Raw genomic sequence first — 18,081 nt, 5'->3', positions numbered from 1 at the left:
AAGCTTTAATCAGTTTCATATGTTTCAAGGTCATCTTGTCACAATATGTATTTAATATTATTTATTAAGCTATCACTGTATGCCTCTTTAAATTTAATTCTAAGCTCAAACATCCTAAAGAAGCAATATGGAAGGTAAACATCTCATTTTGATTCTCTATTCCACATGATTTATGAACCCCATCTTAATATTTGAGAGGCATCAGATTTCAAGCTGCCTAGGCCCAGAAAAATAGGAATGAGAAACCACGTTCTGACATAGATCACAGAATTGTTTAGGTTAGAAACCTAAAGATGATTGAGTTAAACAGGTAAGCTAGCACTCCAAATCCAGCTCTAAACGAAGCCCCTGACTTCCACATCTAGATATTTTTAAAACACAACACATGGCTCCATCACATCCCTGGGCAGCCCATTCCAATGTTCAACAGCCCCTTCAGTGAAATTTTTTCTAATATCCAGTCTAAAACTCCCTTGGCAGAAACTGAGGCAGTTTCCTCTTGTCCTATTGGCTATTTCTTGTTCCTATTGTCCTCTTGGCTGTTTCTTCTTTCTTGGGAGAAGAGACTGAAGCATCTCTATAACCTCCTTTCAGAATTGTATAGAAAGATAAGATCCCCCCCAGTCCTTCTTTTCTCCAGGTTAAAACCCCCACCCTCTCTCAGCCACTCCTTGTAAGACTTGAGCTCCAGCCCCTTCACCAGTTTCACTGCCTTTCTCTGAACTTGCTCCAGCACCTCAATGTCTTTCTAGTAGTGAGTTGCCCAAAACTGGACACAGGATTTGAGGCACGGCCTCACCAGTGCCCAGTATAGAGGGACAGTCGCTGGCCTTATTACTGCTGATCTAAGCCAAGATGCCATTGGCTTTTCTGGCTGCCTGGGCACAGCTGGCTCATGTTCAGATGCTGTCGACCAGCACCCCCAGGTTCTTTTCCACTGGGCAGCTTTCCAGCCACTCTGCCACAGCCTGGAACACTGCAGGGATGTTGTTACCCATGGGCAGGACCTGCCATTTGGCCTTGTCCCATCACTCCAGCCTGTCCGAATCTCTCCAGCAGATCAACACTCCCACCCAGCACAAAGTCATCTGCAAACTAGTTGAGGGAACACTCAAACCCCTCATCCAGATCATTGATAAAGATATTAAACAGGCCTGGCCCCAAAACTGGGCTCCGGAGAACACCGCTGCTGACCAGACTCCATCTGGATGTAGCCTCATTTACCTTCACTCTTTGTGGATAAAAGTCCTGCTTCTACAGACATGTATTTATATCTACAGACCCAGTGAAACAGATCTGCCTGACATCAGTCATTCCCAACTGCCTCTCTCACATTATCAACAAAAAGTACTTTTATATCTTAATCGCTGGTCTTCAGATCCTACTCACACTATAAAAGAGAGGACAATGACACCCTGCCCTTGCTATTACTACTACTATTACTATTGAAGTCTTTAAAATGTTGAAGTCGAACTACAAATTAACTGATGATCCACGCATTTAAATCAAGGACTGTTCTTTAATACCAAAATACAAACCTGTCACTTAAACTAGGAACACAGAGCATATTCAAAGGCAGACTCGGGACAATAAGGTTCGGTGACAAGTAAAGTAAGAAAATGAGTATGTTTCTGTTAAATTATACTGAAGCTAAGCAAAGCAGGGATTTTTTTCCTCAAGCAGTTGTTAATTCATTGCGATAACAACAGTCTCCCATAAAGAAGGGATGCAAGCAAACAAAAAAACTTGTATATTAAGCAGAAAAAACTACACATTTGACAACATGTGCAGCAAAACAAATCACCAAAGATGTTCTCTTACTTTCCTTGCACCTTAGGAGAATGCAGTTACAAGGACAGTGCTGTTTGATAATAGCTGCAAGAAGAAGATTGGAAACAGTGTAAATTCAACCTTTGTCCAATGGTTTTAGTTACAAGAGCTAAGAGTTTGACACTATTCTTCATATAAGTCACCAACTTGGCACATGATTCACACACTCTGACTTCAACACTTGTCTAGTTCCTTGGAAAACAAACGACCACATTAAAAATAAAAGCTAGTCAAGAATCCTAAAAATACACCCCCCCCCCCCGATACATGTATTTAGTAGCAGCATGCATGCTCACAAAAGTTTAAATTTTATGACATTCTTCCAGCAAATAAAGCTTCTATAGCAACACCTGATTCACTGTCAGAGTGGTTGCTTTTAAACCACTACCCATTACACAACAACCCCACCACACACTAAACAAATTCACAAATCTCTGCTTAAAATCTATGACCAGCAATGTGCAATAAACGTTTTTTAATCTAAGAGAAATCAGCCGGCATTGACTATTCCTTCACAGAGATTTTACACTGACTAAGGATTTCTCATGGAAACTTTGGAAATTTCCCCCATCTTCCATTCATAATGGCAAGTTCACTCAGAATAATGCCAGAAATGACAAGGACTGCATGTATTATAAATGGTCTTCTATAACACTGGTCTGCAAGGTTAACTAGATATTTTACACTAACATTTCTTGGCCTATTTTAAGATGCCTTCAATAACTGCAACGGTAAATAAAATCAGAGTCACTTTCATCAGAATTTTAGTTGAGTCAAATGAATTGCATGCTTAGACAAGTAGTGCTAAGATTTAAGTACTTCAGTAACCACTTCAGACGCTGCAGACTTGTAGATCAATAACCAGAAGAGAAAACACATAAATTGTTTTGGGACACCTACACCCTCCACATACAGCAGTTCAGATGCACTTTGTGACATTACTGGAATAGCAGGAAAAGAAGGATGCGTGCAGAATTAATAGCTAGCTCCCCCTTGTGCTTCTCTTTTGAAATTACAATCTTTTATGGCAAAAAGAAAAAAAACATGCACATCTCCATGTAAGTAAACAGAAAACATGAAAAAGAAATGAAAGCCCCTACACATTTCTTTTTCAAGAGATATACTTTAATAAAGAGAGATACACTGGGAGTGTAAATTATATGAAACAAATTACCAAATTTTTATTTACTATGTGCAAGTCAGGATCTCCCTCTACTCAGCCATATGTCAAAACATAAAGCATCACCTTTAAAATAAAGGGCTTACTTTTAAAAAAAGCTAATAAGACAAAAAAAAAAGCTAGTAAATCATACACTAGCAGGAAGACAACAAGGGCAGCAGAAAACTCAGAACACCTTATCAATTAAATGTATCTGAGCATAGATAATGTCAAATACTACCAAAAGCAGGTACAAAAGATGAGCTAAAAACAACTGGAGTAACTCACACCAAGAATATCCTCCTCTTCTTCCTTAGCTACAAAGCAATGGAAAACCTGAGGACAGAAGTAATTCAATCTGCCCATGGAGAGTTCTCATCCCAGTCATATGCCTCTCTGTTTTTTATTTAATTAGCATAAAAGCACCCTGGTCAGGATTCTTGATCATTAAGAACTGAGAAGAACATGTTACATAAACTGCATCCCGTTTCCCACATGCATCTCACTGAACATCATTACCTTGAAAGGTTCCACTGAATTTCCCATGGAAGACTGATCTCACAGACTCTGCTGCTTGCTGACTCCTCATTGTCTTCGAAGTACAGCAATCAGCCAAGACAGTCACAAATTCTCAGAGCTGACACAGGGTCTTAGGTCCATAAGATAGCTAAGGTATCACTGTAAATGCCCCTCATTTTTTTCCTTATGGAGGCTACAGCTGGTTGTGTTTTCATACGTATTTTCCTCCCATGCACTAAAACCTTACATTTCACAGGTTAACACAAAGACATTAAAATAGCATGACAGAATTTACACTCAATCCAAAAGACTGCAAAGCCTAGCACAGATGCTGACCTATCTCCCAATCCAAGTAAGGAAATATAATAAAAAGAAACTTGTGCTTATATTTAGGAAAAAAAGGGAAGAAAATGGTCAAAAATTAACAACGTGAATTTGCCTTAGGTGTTCAAACAAAGAAATCGAAGCTGAAGACAGTATCAAACCAGAGGCAGTCTATGATTTGTAATGCATACAGCATATTCATTAAACCTGAGTCAATAAGACTCACTCTTGAAACAGCTCTGACCTAATAAGGAGGTAAGTGGCATTCACAAAAGTATCTAAAGCATCACAAAAGCTTTCTGTTGAAAAGAACTGCAGACTGCCATACTTCATCTAATCTCCTATGCATTATTCAGTTTCCGTGATAGAAACCTCCAAAGTACTATACCGAGTTCATTTTACCACTTACTTTTCATCATATACTGGTCCCTTACATATCTAACTTAGATAATTCCTTATATGTATGACTCATAACAAAGTCCAGATATCTTACTCTTACCTTGTTATCTCTGAACTACAATAAACAAAGATGCATAAAAACGGTTCAGCACATTTCAGGAAAAAACAAAACTTAATTGCTCAATTCAATATATGTGTGTATATATTGTTAGTCTGCACTGCATATGGGATTGACAAGTAAGAAGAAACTTTCTGAGGGCCCTCTTTCAGTAAAAGATACATTTGAGTCTGATTGCTACTGCTAGGAGGATTAAAAAGATCCTTCTTCTGAGCCAGTCTAGAAATGAAAAATATATAATTATTCTCTATACTCTTAATATTTAATGTATCTCTAATATTCTATACTATTATCAAATTATTAAATTACAAGGATTAAGAGAAGTTGGAATCCTCAACAGCCGTAGGTACAGCAGTGAGACTGTATGATTTATTAACAAAATCATACAGGTCAGAAAAACAAAGTATTTCTACAAATGGAAATAGTATTTTTATTATTTCAATCTCCTTCAAGCAATTACGTTGACATGTAATTAAACACTGGGGCACTTTTCGAAAATATGCGAAATACAAAGACCAGGAGATTCAAATCTATTGAAGTATTTTTGCTACAAGAAGCAAAGCATTTTGGAGAAAAGTTTAAATTCTCTAATTCAAAAAGTTTGGGGGCTATAAAGTTATGGGTAGTAGTAAGCCCAAGCAATTTACTTCAACACCTGAACATACAATTTAGGCTGCACTGTCTATATATGAATATGCTTCTTTTCTCTGTTCATAAATATTTTGGCACTTCCAAGTAAAAAGACACACTATGCAACAGGCAACTAAGCAACTCTGTACAATAAACTGCTATGAACTGATACAGCCATTGTGTACCTCACTTGTTAACAGTGTGCTGTTCAGATATTGCAGAACATCCTACGACCAAAGATAATATAAGAATCCAGAAGAGAATTTCCTGCCCTGCTCCTGCAACACTGGAGCAGCTGTTCTGAACAGTAGGAGGTGTCTGTGAGAAGGTATGCAGCTATAAGAAAGGTCAGCAGGGAATTGTGAGGCTTTAGGGACTCATAGTGCTTCTACAGTGAAATGACCAATTGATACAGTCCCATGTCTCAGGACAGATTTTACTTATGTAATAATTTAATTCTCTTGATGTGCAAGCTTTTGAAAGGCTTAACAGTAAGTTATATTTACTGTTTTTTATATATACATATAAAATTGAGATCTATTTTATGTAAAGACATAAATCATTTCATGGCGTATGTTATAGTTTTGATTTGCTAATTTAAATATACTTATTTTTTGTTGTGAGACAGAACTAGGAGTAAAAGCAAGGCAGGCCTAAAACTTAAAAGGGTATAAAAAGAAATTTATTAACTATTTAAAGAGAAAAGAAAACAGTAATAAGATTTCAGACTTCAGAATAAGATTTTTAGACTGCCTTTTTTTTTAACAGCATACAAGCACATTTTAGTTAGTTTCGTACTAAAATAATTTTATTTAGTTTACTTCAGAGAGAGGTGTTTCCTTTTGTTTTGCTATAGGGATTTCTTTCCCAAAAGGGGAAGGAAACAGTTTTCCTTTGACTTTACTTTTACGAATAGCAGCCGCCCATGGAACTTTTTTTTGCCACATCTGAGTTTACTAACAATCATCGGTGAAAGGTGCAATTATTTATTTGCAGGTTTTAAGTTGAAAAAATCACTGATTTAGTCAGAGGCCTCTTGACCTAGGAGTGTTCATATTACTAGACATATTTGTTACTAGGCTGATAGGGACATATTTAGTAGTTTAAATACTGGCCACAACACCAAGCCTGCCTGAGTTTAAGAAGCATCTGAACAATGCTTTAAGGCACATGGTGTGATTCTTGGGGTGTCCTGGGCAAGGTCAGGAGTTGAACTCGATGGTCCCGATTTCCAGAGTTGGAAGGAAATCACACCTGGAAGCTTTGCAAAAGACATTCTGTCTAAGGAGTCAATGCTCTTGAACAGGCCCTATCTGCTCTACTAGGCCGAGCAGCCTGGATCTTCTTAATATAATCTCTAACCTATGATGTCCTTGGCAAAAATGAACAGTAGGAATGCAATGTACTGATTCTGACTAAGAGACTGTTGCATGTTTAAGGGTTAGTCATCCATGTAACACAACCTGAATAGACACAGGCGTCTGCTGTGCTGCAGAAATTCCTTGACTAAGGGATAAACTCAGCCAGTTCAGTGCAACAGAGGAGCCTGCAGGCAGCTCCCACGTGGTACTGGTGAACATGCCACCTGCATGGCCTTACCACAACCTCAAACTGCAGCAAGAACTTCTCCTGAAAATATCCTTTAGCAAGAGTTGTTTTCCCGTGAGGAAATTATGTAATAGCTCAAAGATTCAAAAGAGGAAGAGCTTCTCTCCCATAGACAGGATCTGCTCTGCCCTGCACGCTGTGGGAAAACCCACCCAGGGCTTCACCGAGTGCCACACGAAGGTGGCATGCCCAGAACCTGAAGGGGTGTAAGATTTACCACCTACATTCATCTTTTTACTCTGTTCTATTAAGCAGTTATCTTCTTAAACCATTTGTGCTGTTGAGCTTTCTTACTGAGATACAGAAAGAATCTAAATTTATGGATCTTCTTTATCCTGGCCAATCCCCACCCATCCCAATTCCCCTGGTGCAGAGCACATACCTAAGTGAGCATTTGCTCTCCTTTTCTAAGGCATACCTGCCAAAAAGCTCATAAGCCACAAGGGAAGTTTAATCCAAGGAGGTTTTGGAAATATTTATGCATTACACATTTATAGTGAATATATACATGCACGTAAGTGTGTGTGAGTCTGGGTATATACTAATATACATAAATTATATTTATACACAGAGCATTGCCTATCAAAGGTCTCAATCTACATTCGTATAGCAAATGTTTGAACTGTGCCATTTTAACCTGCGGCCAAAAAAAGGGTCTTGAAAAGCTAAAAAAAAAAAAAAAAAGTTTATGTTCAGGAGGCTCCCAAGTTTCCTCACTTTCCCATCAACTTAGGAAATGACTATTTCAAAGACAGACCAGAGAATCGCAGACAATCTGAAAATAATACTCAGCACTTCTTGGTATGTTCACAGTATAAAAGCAACCTTCCAAATATTACCAAAAAAATGCAAGCAAAATATTTAAGTTCTAAGCTACTTTAAAATTGAATTACAGTTATTAATAATTTAAAAAAAAAAAAAACAGCAAAAAACCCACAAAACAGCAAAAAGAACTTACTTGTATGAGGTCTAAAATACCAAGCTCGCTTTCTGAGGAATCCACACAGAAGACAAAATACAAGGTGGCATAGTGTCGGTAAATTAGTTTGTTATCGGATCCACCTATTAATCTAAAGAGGAAAAAAAACCAAGAAGAGCTTATTTAGCATCTCAGGATAAGCTGAGCAAATCCTCACAGTTATTTCAATTAACAGGAGGCCTAATATTCACAGCTGGAGCTCTCCCAAATCCAACTACATTGCAACTTTTATTTTGTGATGTAATTCCAATGGAAGACTAAGTAACAAGATAGACCAATTTACATTTACCACACAAGCACTTATTGTTATCCATATGGATATAAAAATTACATCAATCTGTGCATCTTTTTATTAAAATCAATTCAAACAGATCACAAAAAAGCAAGTATTAAATGTACTTCCATTCCACACTAGCAGGCAGGCACTGCACAGGGAATAATCTGCTTTACAGATTAACAGTGTATGCCTATGAATCCTTCCCTGACCTTCTCAGAGGAGCATCAAAAGAAAAAAAAACTGTAATGAAGACTGGCATTTGGATAACAAAAAAACCCCTTAAATTAGGTTTATGATCCATTTAATAAACAAGAACATGTAACACTTGTGCTATGGAATGTTTGCTATCTTAAGAATTAGGACCATACTTCAAGCAATAGTTTATAGTCACAGAAGCAATTATATTCTTATGGACTCACTAATAATCATGGCACTGAATGAGAAGAGGTCTTAAGAGTTAGGTTCTTCCATTCTTCTGCTATGGCCTTCCATAAAAGGGCACATAATGCACAGGAGATCTACATCAGACCACTGACATTTGCTTTGAGCTGCAAGAGGCCTGCTCCTACAGAAGCAAAAGTATTTTTTAGGCTGAACCTACATGGCCATGACTATTACAATTTTTCCTTAATTCTGTACCAGAACTGAATCACCCATTTGTGCACCATAACTCATCCCTTTAGGTTCTGTCTTTATCACAGGGAGAGAACACACAGATTGAAAAAAAAAATAAAAATTGATCTCTTAGGTCACTTTTGCTTAAGCACTTTGCTCTCCACTAATGCTTGGCAGAGAGCAGGGATGGGGCTATGGAAGGGGAACCCTTTGTTTCTGAAGAGCAGGAATTACATTTATGTATCAAACGACACTTTCACAAACAAATAGGAGATTGGAAAAACACGGCAATTAAAGTTTCTTCTTTTGTGATCTATTTACCCAATTCTTTCAAATACTTCGTACTTGGAAGTACACACAGTTCTACACATAAACTGTTGAGGCCTTTGGGTAAACTGCAAACCATAAAGTGAACCCTGTCCTGAAAAAAAAAGCTTAAAAAAATATTGAAATGGTACGCTTGTAAATGAGCAGTAGGAAGAAAGTCAGAACTGTGTTCTCTGTCTCAGTTTATTCTTGTTAAGCAGCTGTGATTTTTTAAAAAAGCTCCAAATGTCTTCTGCCTTTCACTTACAGAATTCAAGCCAGAATGTTTCCAAGCTGAGATCATCTCCAAGAACCTAATGATAGAATCACCAGTTGAGTAGTTGGAAAAAATAATTTAAATTAAAAAAACAGTAATTTAAAAAATCAGGAATCATTTTGACCAAAAGAAAAGACATCCTAGCTGATATAGTACAGCTAAGCATTTGACTGACTTTGCACACAGAAAATGTAGGTGTTAGCAGACCAACTTTCAATACCCAGAAATTCCCATAAAGATAGTATTTAACGGACTATGACAACCTCTATGTCATAGACTGGAGATCATGAGCTTATTCCATCAATTCTAACCCCTTCTTCTAGAAGGTGGCTTTTTAACTATTTATTCTTGAAGGATAACAAATACTTCAAAATAAAATACATCTCCATTTCAGAATTTATTCAACTAAAACAAGATGACTTCCAAAAACAATGAAGATGATTCAAAAAAGATTATTTTGTGTCTTACAGAGACAGAACACATAAGCCTCACTTTCCTCCTACCTTACTTTTCCTTTATTAATAAAATATCTTGGTTGAAACTGTACTAGTTACCACACTTAAAACCTATTTTTTTTTCTTCCTAGTTCATACAGCAAGCCCAAATCCTGATAAAAAGGCTGAGGAATCCTACTATCAAAGGCTGTCTGCTCAAATTTTAGGAGTTCAAGCCAAAGAACAGCTCCAATGTATTTAATTTTCTAGAGATTTAGCTCAGCTGGTCAGAGCATGGTGTTAAAAACACCAGGTCTGGGCCATTCACTTCAGAGGCCTTGCAAGTCCCTTCAGAATATTCTGTGATTCTGTGGGTATGGCAAGTGCCAATGCCTCTTAAAATGTGATGAGAAATCTTTAGCTTGATTATAGCAAAACAACACCTGCCTGTTCCTTCCCCATCTTACCATCTGAAACAATCATGGCACTAGATATGGCACTGTGGCCATTACATCACCAGGAAAAAATATTTTTATGGCCCGAGACATTTTAGTATATATAGCTATACTTCAGGTAGTAAAGAATATGTACATTTGGTGCACAATAATATAATTCCTTGTGTATCATCAAATCTCAAGCATTTACATTACAGCTGGGAAAAGTTGTACTGCAATCAAAAGAAATAATACTTGAAAGTCAGTATTGGGCATTTCTTTCAAACTTGATACTTACAGTCCCCCTTCTAGAAAATTACAGACATTTTCATCACGTTTTGATACTAAATGAAAAGTTTCTCTGATAATTTGTTGCTGTGTATCTTCACTCTGTAAAAGAAAATACATTTTGCTAAAAAGGATTGACAATGCACAGCACACAAGATTGTAAAACACAGAGTGTGTCAGCACTCTCAAATTATCTGTTTCTGAAGCCTTAAATCTGCCAGTTAACAAGACTTGTATTGTTTGTGTCATTTCAACACAAAACGCCATTATTGCAGAAGAAGGTATTGCTGAGAAATGTGGAAAGATGATTGTTTTTAAGGAACTCCTGTGAAAAATTAACCTAAAAGTAGTTTTTTCAAGTAAACTGGAAGTGTTCTCAAGTAGCTTGAATTTTCTGTACCGCCAACATAGCCTGAACAGCTACAATCATTCTTTGAAACTACTTTTAGCCATAAACAGAGAGCAAATTGAAGTCCTCAAAGCTCGAAGGGAGCAGGGAAGCTACAAATCCCCCAATATGTAACACCTCCAGAAATATCTTAAATACAGAGGGACCATGAGCAACAAGTTCTCCTAAGCCATGACCTTAACTCTTAGCAGATCAGAAACACCACTTCTGAGACTGAATTTTTCTGGCTCTTTAGAAACTTAATTTTTAACTTTGAAATTATGGCCACAGGTCTATATTCTGAAAGACAAAATGAAGGCATATATTTTAATTGCCAGAAGTTATTATTTCTCTACCTAGCTCCAAAATATTATTAACTTCATTTTATGCAGTTTCCATTCTCATATAGATACATCAGCCAACAAAGTTAGACTCATTTTATCAGTTTTAGTATTATGAAAGAAATAAATGCCTCTTTTACAGATCTGACCAATTTAATCTCTGTAGAAAGCAGGAGATGTGTTACCTTGCAGAAGAAAGCTAATATTTGCCTCCAGCACCGGATCAATTTACACTAAAGAATGCACAAGCTTCAAAAGGTCCACATGAAATTACACAAAACAATACAGACTATACGATTGCACCTGTTTCTGTGCACCAGAAAGCTTCTTAGTTTAATTTGCTATTCACATTTTCAAAAGCCTTCTCTTTATACAAACATGTTACTTTAAGCATTGAGAACTTAAGTCCAGTTATGAAACTAGTAGATCAGAATGGTTTTATAAGAAAAGTCTGGTATCCTCTGGCTGTTTGTTCCTCTCCTTCCCCTTCTGCTTTAGTCACACATAAGAAGGATCTGTATCAGTTACTCCTTTAATTCAAAACCTGACCAAACTGAAGTGTCACAGTCATCATTTCTGCTCTGAGGTGTGCAAGTAAGATACATCCCTGTCAATGAACTAGGAGCTCTGTAATAGCCAGAACTGCAAGAAAGGGGCCAGAAATCTAAGTAACTGCGCTGCTGGAAAACGTTATTGTTTACATAACTTTAAGAAACGCCATCTGTTTTCTTGTATTTTAATGCCCAGGCAGACCTCAGCATATTTGCTAGGAAAGAAAAGTACGCTCAAAACATTATCTTAAAATTTCTTATCCTTGACCTAAATCACGAGTTTCCACTGCACTTTCTTTCCATTCAGACTGAGCGCTTGTGCTGCATTTTCAGAGCTGCTTTGCTGCTTGCAAAGAATGCTCTTTTCTAGCTCGTTACGTTTTCATATTAACAGCAATTTCAGAGCACAGTGAGACTTTCCAAAAGAAAAGGTTCCGCTTAAGAACTCGCTCTGCCTGCCCTGCTGTAGCATGGAGACAGGCAGTACCGCGCCGGTGAGCGGAGCTTAGCGAAAGCAGCGTTTCCACACCACAGCTATAGGGCAGCCGAGCTTGCCGCTGGATCACACTCCCTTCCTCCCGCCTCCACCTTCGGAGCTCCTAAAAGGCAAATCCCAGCACCGGCTTTCTTCGAAGCCTCACACACACGGTCTCAGCACCGTCCCCTTCCCCACGGCGCTGCCCTGGGCCCAGCGCAGCCCGGACAGCGCCGAGGGGCCTCAGGTACAACCCCGCCTCCAGGCCCATTTATCGCCTGGCTCCCACCCGCCCCGCCGAGCCCTGGCCCACCCGTACATAGCGCTGGTAGAACTTGGAGAGCCGCGGCTTGCCGTGGTTGTTAAAGATGAGGATGGCTTTGATCATGGTGGGGCGGCGGCCGGACGAGCTGTGCTGTGTCCCCCTCCCTTCCTCTTCCTTTTCCTCTCCCTACCCTGGTCCCACTCCCGGGCCGGTGCCAGCAGGGCGCGCGCACCACGTGACCGTCGGGGCGCGGCCGCTGCCGGCGGGACAGCTCGCGCCGCACGAGACGCTCCTGGCGCGTCACGTGACGGGAAGGCGGCGTCCTACGAGGGACAAAACGCCTCGCGGGGCGGAGGCCGCCCCTCGCGTGGCGTCACTTCCCGCCACCAGCTCAGCAGCAGCATCATGGCGGAGCCTGAGGAGCAGCAGCCGCCTGCCGTAGCGCAGAGTGGCAGCCGGAGTGATGGCGGGGAGGAGGCCCCGGAGGGCGGGACCGCGGCGGGGCCTGCCGAGCCGGGCCCAGCCGAACCGGGCCCGGCCCCAGCTGGGTCGCCAGGCACCGAGGAGCCCGCGGGCGAGGCGAAAAAGAAAAGTACTGGGGTGGGAGGTCTTCGCCGGGGCGGGCGGGCGCGGTGACGGGTGGGCGCGGCGGCCAATGGGCGGCGGGGGCGGGCGGTGTGGGCCAATGAGCGGCAGGGGGCGGGCCCGCTGTGATTCGCCGTTCCCCGCAGTTGATGTGCTGCTGAAGGCCGTGGGCGACACCCCTATCATGAGGACCAAGAAGTGGGCGGTGGAGCGGACCCGGACCATCCAGGGCCTCGTGGACTTCATCAAGAAATTCCTCAAGCTGATGGCCTCCGAACAGCTGGTACGGGCGGGCACCGGGCGGGGTCTGCGGGCGCAGGACCCACGCTGTCAAACTCTGCAAAGGCACTGTTGGAATCTAGGCTACAGCTGCCTGTAGGAAGCCTGGAGGACAAGCACCGAGAGAACTATTCGAAGTAGACCCCAGAATGTAATATTGAGCGAGCTGTAGAAGCGCGGTCCGGGTGTGCTCGACACTGACCTTTGGACTTTTTGCAGTGTCTGCATTTCTTTGTGTCTGCCAGGCAGAGCTGTGTGCACGCTGGGCAGCTCTGTATCCCAGAGAAACATTCCTAGGCACCATGTACCTGGAGGAATTGGGTATGGAAACGGAGTATTTGAGAAACAGTCCATAGTTTTTGGGATCAGCTTTCTGAATCTGTCTGTTTCCTTCAGAACTCATATCTGAAACAGTTTAGTTACTGTCATAGGACTGATTTTGCTTTTAAAATGGGTAGTTAGGAAGTGTTTGCCCTTGAGTAGCAGATGGCCGATGTCATTTATGGGTTCCTTCCTTCAGAAGTAACTAGCCAAAGTGAACTCATGATAACACTGGAAGAGCTGGAAATACAATTGCACTGATTTTGTTTTTCTGAAGTGAGCTCTCAACATCCATACAGTGCAAAGTTTTTATTTAAGATATACAGTTAAAGCTGGACTCATTAAAGTAACTAGTCAGCTAGTGTAGCAGATTTAATTATATTCATGGTTTGGAGGATCTTATTTAAGTATATTGGCATAAATGCACTGAGGTCAGGAACCTCATTCACCTGGAAATCATGAGGGGTCTGCTTTTCCCTGGTTTATCTCAAAGATGAGTGATAAGTATGATATCGACTAAGGACATCCTCAGCAGTTTGATTCAGTGATATCATCTCATTATCGCAGGACAAAAAAAAATAAATAGGAGCACATAGCCTTCCAGTATGGCTAAAGCCTAAGGCTATACTTCAAGAACAAAGCCCTAGGAATTTTGTATCTTTTATTTGGAAATAGCACATGATACCCCAGTACCCGCATCTGCCTCGCAGGGCGGATCCCACGGCCCTCTTTGTCATTGTGGATTAGCTTCTATGCATTTAAATGCATTTTTTGGAGCAGGAAGTGAGAAAGACTTGAAAAATAGAACAAGATGTTTCTGATTTCTGTGATGGCTGTCCTAATTGAGTAAATCTGGAATAGTGTGAATTGTTTTCGTTGAAGTAAGAGCAAGAGCTAAACCAATGAGTTCACTTTGTGCTGCTCTGTGGGAGAGTAAAGGATCAGCTTGCAGAAAAAGGAAGTTACCATACTTACTTTGACTTGGTCTGGCAGGCCAGACAGAGATGACTCCTCATGGTCATGTTGCCCCTCCACATTGAAATGAAGAGAGTAACTGGTCATATTCTGATATAGGCTTAAAGATTATTACAGATCTTCTGACTGCGGAATGATTCTTCTGTGTTCCCAGTGAGAGCCATGTGAGATTTTCATCTCTTCTCTCTCCTTTTCTTGCAGTTCATATATGTAAACCAGTCTTTTGCTCCATCTCCAGACCAAGAAGTGGGGACTCTCTATGAGGTAACTTTCATCTTAAATATCCTTTCCAAATGTATTTAGCAGGATTTGTCAGCACACGTCGGGCACTTTAAATCTGTTACTGCCCCTAGGAGTAATATCTTGCATTTGGTTTAGTGTAGCTGATATTCACAGATCTGTGTGAGTGTGGTCCAAAGAGATGTGACTTCATGCAGTCTCTAGAAATGCATTCCTCCATGTGCAGTGTGTTGCCATGCCTCTCATTTTAGTGGGGAGGTTTCTCATGAAAATTTTCCATGGCATGTTTATCCAGTGGGAAGACTCTTTGCTTCATGTATATGCTCGCCCATGAATAATTGTAACAGCTCTTTTTTTTTTGTTTTTTCTTGCAGTGTTTTGGAAGTGATGGCAAGCTTGTACTGCATTATTGCAAAACGCAGGCATGGGGATGAATGACTGGCAACACAATTGTTCAGGTGTTCTCTTCAAAAATGGAGAAAGGACTAACTTAAGCTGTAAACACACAGGAAGAGGGATTTTTGCATTGCTGCCTATGAACATGTGATGCATGTGAATAGCATAAGCAAAGAACTGGCTAGGCTATACGATCACATGGCTTTTTTTCTGATGTACATTTGAGGTGCAGAAAAACCACCTGCATCTGCCATGTAGAGTAGAGCCAGCACTCTTGCTGCTGACTACTTAATTGCTGTGTCTGAAGAGAAAGGATTTCAGTTGTCTGCAGGACTGACTGGACAGCTCTGTCTATATGCTGTACCGAATATAAGAGAACCTTTTTAATAAAAATTATGTCTGTTGTACATGTAGCCTGGCATTCGGTTTACTTCTGACATGTTGTACATCTGTCATACACAGAGATGTACGTCTATGATGTGCATCCTCTTTGTGAAGTCTTCATCTTGAATGGGCATTATCCTATAATTTCAAGACCGTATTTTGATTTTTTTTCTCGTAATATATAGGAATTGGTATCTAGTCTAATTACTCCATCCTTTGCTTTCATTGTGTTGGTAATGTGAGTACCTCGTTTAAAATGGCACAGCACCATGAGACACCTCGCAATATTTCCCTCCTGCACAAATTCTGTAGTCATGTGTTAAAGGCTCAACACTTCAGCAGTTTTCAAGGTATTTCTTCTGATGCTATTTAATGACTTGCATCTTTAGCTGAATGATGCAGCTAGTATCTAGAGATCATGAAAAAGTAGATGTGAGGCTAAAAGCTGTATGTTCTCTTTTTGACTGTTGTTAATTTTCATGTTTCACCAGCTGTGTGATTCAGTAAACAGTAGAATGCAATTTATATTCTTTTGCTAAATCATAGCAATGAAGAATGATAGAAGGTTTTTTCCCCTTATGGAGAGCACTTGGTACCTTGACTAGGGAGCTGACCTTTGCTTTTATTTATTGGAGAGTTTGGGTGCGAGGGGTGGAGATTTTTAGTGTGTTTATTTGAAATGTCTGCTGTACAGTCTTCTATGTTTGTTGGAGCTGAACCAAGTTAAAGGTTAGTTGTTTGCTTGCAGAATGTCCTTATGCTGGATGACAGTTTTTGTCCCTGACATAATCCTGTTCTTCAGCATGTACAGACAAAACAGCCAGTTCTAGTATAAAGCATGTTTCTACTATAGTCTCGAACTCGTATTTCATACATAAGTGACTCTTACGCAGTCTCTGCACCTGTGTATCAGGATTTTTTTTCCACCTCAGAGGACTTCTGGAAGGGTAGTACCCAGCTTAACTTACTGATATTGCTGCAGTTTACATGAAGCATGCACGTATGCCACAGTTTCACAGGCATGTACCCTGAATGCTCGCTATGTGAATAGGTTGATGTATCTTGGTGCTTTGTAAATGGAAAACTTGGGTTCACTTCATTAAACTAACAAGGCAGAATTTATTATGAGCTTAAAAGTTCGATTAATACATACTTTCGCCAGCTCAGAGCCCTGATCTCATGAATCTCCATCTGTTTAAAAGAGCTATTGCAGAGGGAAGCACTGATTCTGTCTACAGAGGAAATTGCCTGCTTAGTTACTGTGAAGCCAGCACAACCTCGACAGCCACTAGAGGGTACACAAGGACAAAGGTATTTGCACAGTTTTATCTAGGGCTCTTTTTCAATCTTTTTCATAGTATGTCCACATGCTGGCCTTTCAAATATAAGTAGTTTGTTCTCCCGTGTGACAGTATGTTTACCTAAGATAAGCTACTAGTCTGGTTCTCTTTAAAGAATGTTCTATTGGTGCCTTTCACCTCACTTGATCTTAACAAATGAAACTACTGATAAACTGCAAATGTGCTCTTCAGAAGTGATGCAAGAAGGTTGGGGTGTGTGTGTGTGTGTGTATTGGGGGCGTTGTGTTTAGGTTTTAAAAAGTAAAAACACATTAAGATCTTGAACTGTTGGTCATTGTATCTGCCAGCTAATTATAGAAGGTTGTAATTTATGCTGAATCTATAAATTTTATCCTCTGAAGTTGAATAAAAAAAATCATTTGCCTCAATTCTTCAAAATGTGATAATCCAACAATGTAAAACCCACATAGGTAATAGTCTGGATTTCCTTCTTTACCACATGTATTTTTGGACCTAGATAAACAAATCATGAAGCTTGGAATTACTAATTTATCTAAGATTCAGCTTGTTCCCTGAACAATACTTACTTATTACTGTTTGCTTCAGCATTTTTCTGCTCTCAATTTTTCACCAACTCCAAGTAATTTTTTCTTGTCCCTAGTTTACCAGTATGCAGTGAGTACATAGTGATCCAAGCCTTGTTTTCTGTTTTCTCAGTGCTCCTAAGCAGCTGCTTTTATTCTGTTACTTTTAATGACTGCCAGCTCCAGTTCTGCTAATTCCCCCATGTAACTTCTGTACCTTCTTTACAGAGAGAGTCCTCCTTTTTGCCACTTTTCCCTGTGGTTTTGTACCTTGCATCAGGAAGGTGGTCAGTACTTACCTCTGGTAGCTCTTTAAGGAGTCCATGGACTCCTTCTGTCTGGAATTGAGGTGTAACTTTAGGTGGCAGAAAATTTTCCTTGTTCATATTCTTAAGTAACAAACTAGACTGCAAACACATCAAGTCGATAATGTGTCAAGTGGATAAATGATTCCCAGTACATGAATTTGCAAAAGACATGTTAAATCTCCTATTTTAAAAAGGGGCAGTTATAGCTTCTAAAACCATAGATGATCCTGAGCTGTTTATCTCTTTGAAAAGAGTATTTCCAGTTAATTGGAAACATCAGTAACCCAAGTGGAGTAGGAGCTGTGTTCTCTGCATTTGGTATGCCTTGAGCAAAAGTGGTGACTGTATCAATTAAGTGATTTCAGTTGCTGGAGTGGAAGAAAAAGGGTATGAAAGTAAGGACTGACTCTTGCACAGGTCAGAGAGAGTTGTACAAAGAAAAAAAAGCCTAGATTTACTCAGAGTATTCAACCAGTATGCTACTATACTTA

General features: G+C 40.0%; 2 protein-coding genes across 3 annotated transcripts in view; one reads left to right on the top strand and one right to left on the bottom strand.

The window, feature by feature from the left end:
- AP3S1 (adaptor related protein complex 3 subunit sigma 1) overlaps nt 1–12,809 on the bottom strand; it is a 28,698-nt gene extending 15,889 nt beyond the window's left edge. The window contains exons 1-3 of one of the 2 annotated variants that reach the window (XM_014892954.2): nt 12,272–12,809; nt 10,208–10,299; nt 7,546–7,657 (exon numbers count right to left, since the gene is read on the bottom strand). In XM_014892954.2, the coding sequence (XP_014748440.1) occupies nt 7,546–7,657; nt 10,208–10,299; nt 12,272–12,340 (273 nt within the window). In that variant the 5' untranslated portion in view covers nt 12,341–12,809. The remainder of the gene's footprint in view (nt 1–7,545; nt 7,658–10,207; nt 10,300–12,271) is intronic. The other variant, XM_088156586.1, reaches the window with a different exon arrangement.
- ATG12 (autophagy related 12) lies at nt 12,623–15,420 on the top strand. The gene is made up of 4 exons (XM_014892957.2): nt 12,623–12,809; nt 12,949–13,085; nt 14,579–14,641; nt 14,992–15,420. The coding sequence occupies exons 1-4, from the start codon at nt 12,623–12,625 to the stop codon at nt 15,049–15,051; spliced, it is 447 nt and encodes a 148-aa protein (XP_014748443.1). The 3' UTR covers nt 15,052–15,420.
- The last annotated feature ends 2,661 nt before the right edge of the window (nt 15,421–18,081 follow it).

This window comes from Sturnus vulgaris, chromosome Z (genome assembly GCF_052056855.1).
Source record: "Sturnus vulgaris isolate bStuVul1 chromosome Z, bStuVul1.hap1, whole genome shotgun sequence".
Taxonomy (NCBI): Eukaryota; Metazoa; Chordata; class Aves; order Passeriformes; family Sturnidae; genus Sturnus; species Sturnus vulgaris.
The sequence above is the reverse complement of the archived record's forward strand: the minus strand, read 5'-3'. Positions and strand labels throughout refer to the sequence as shown.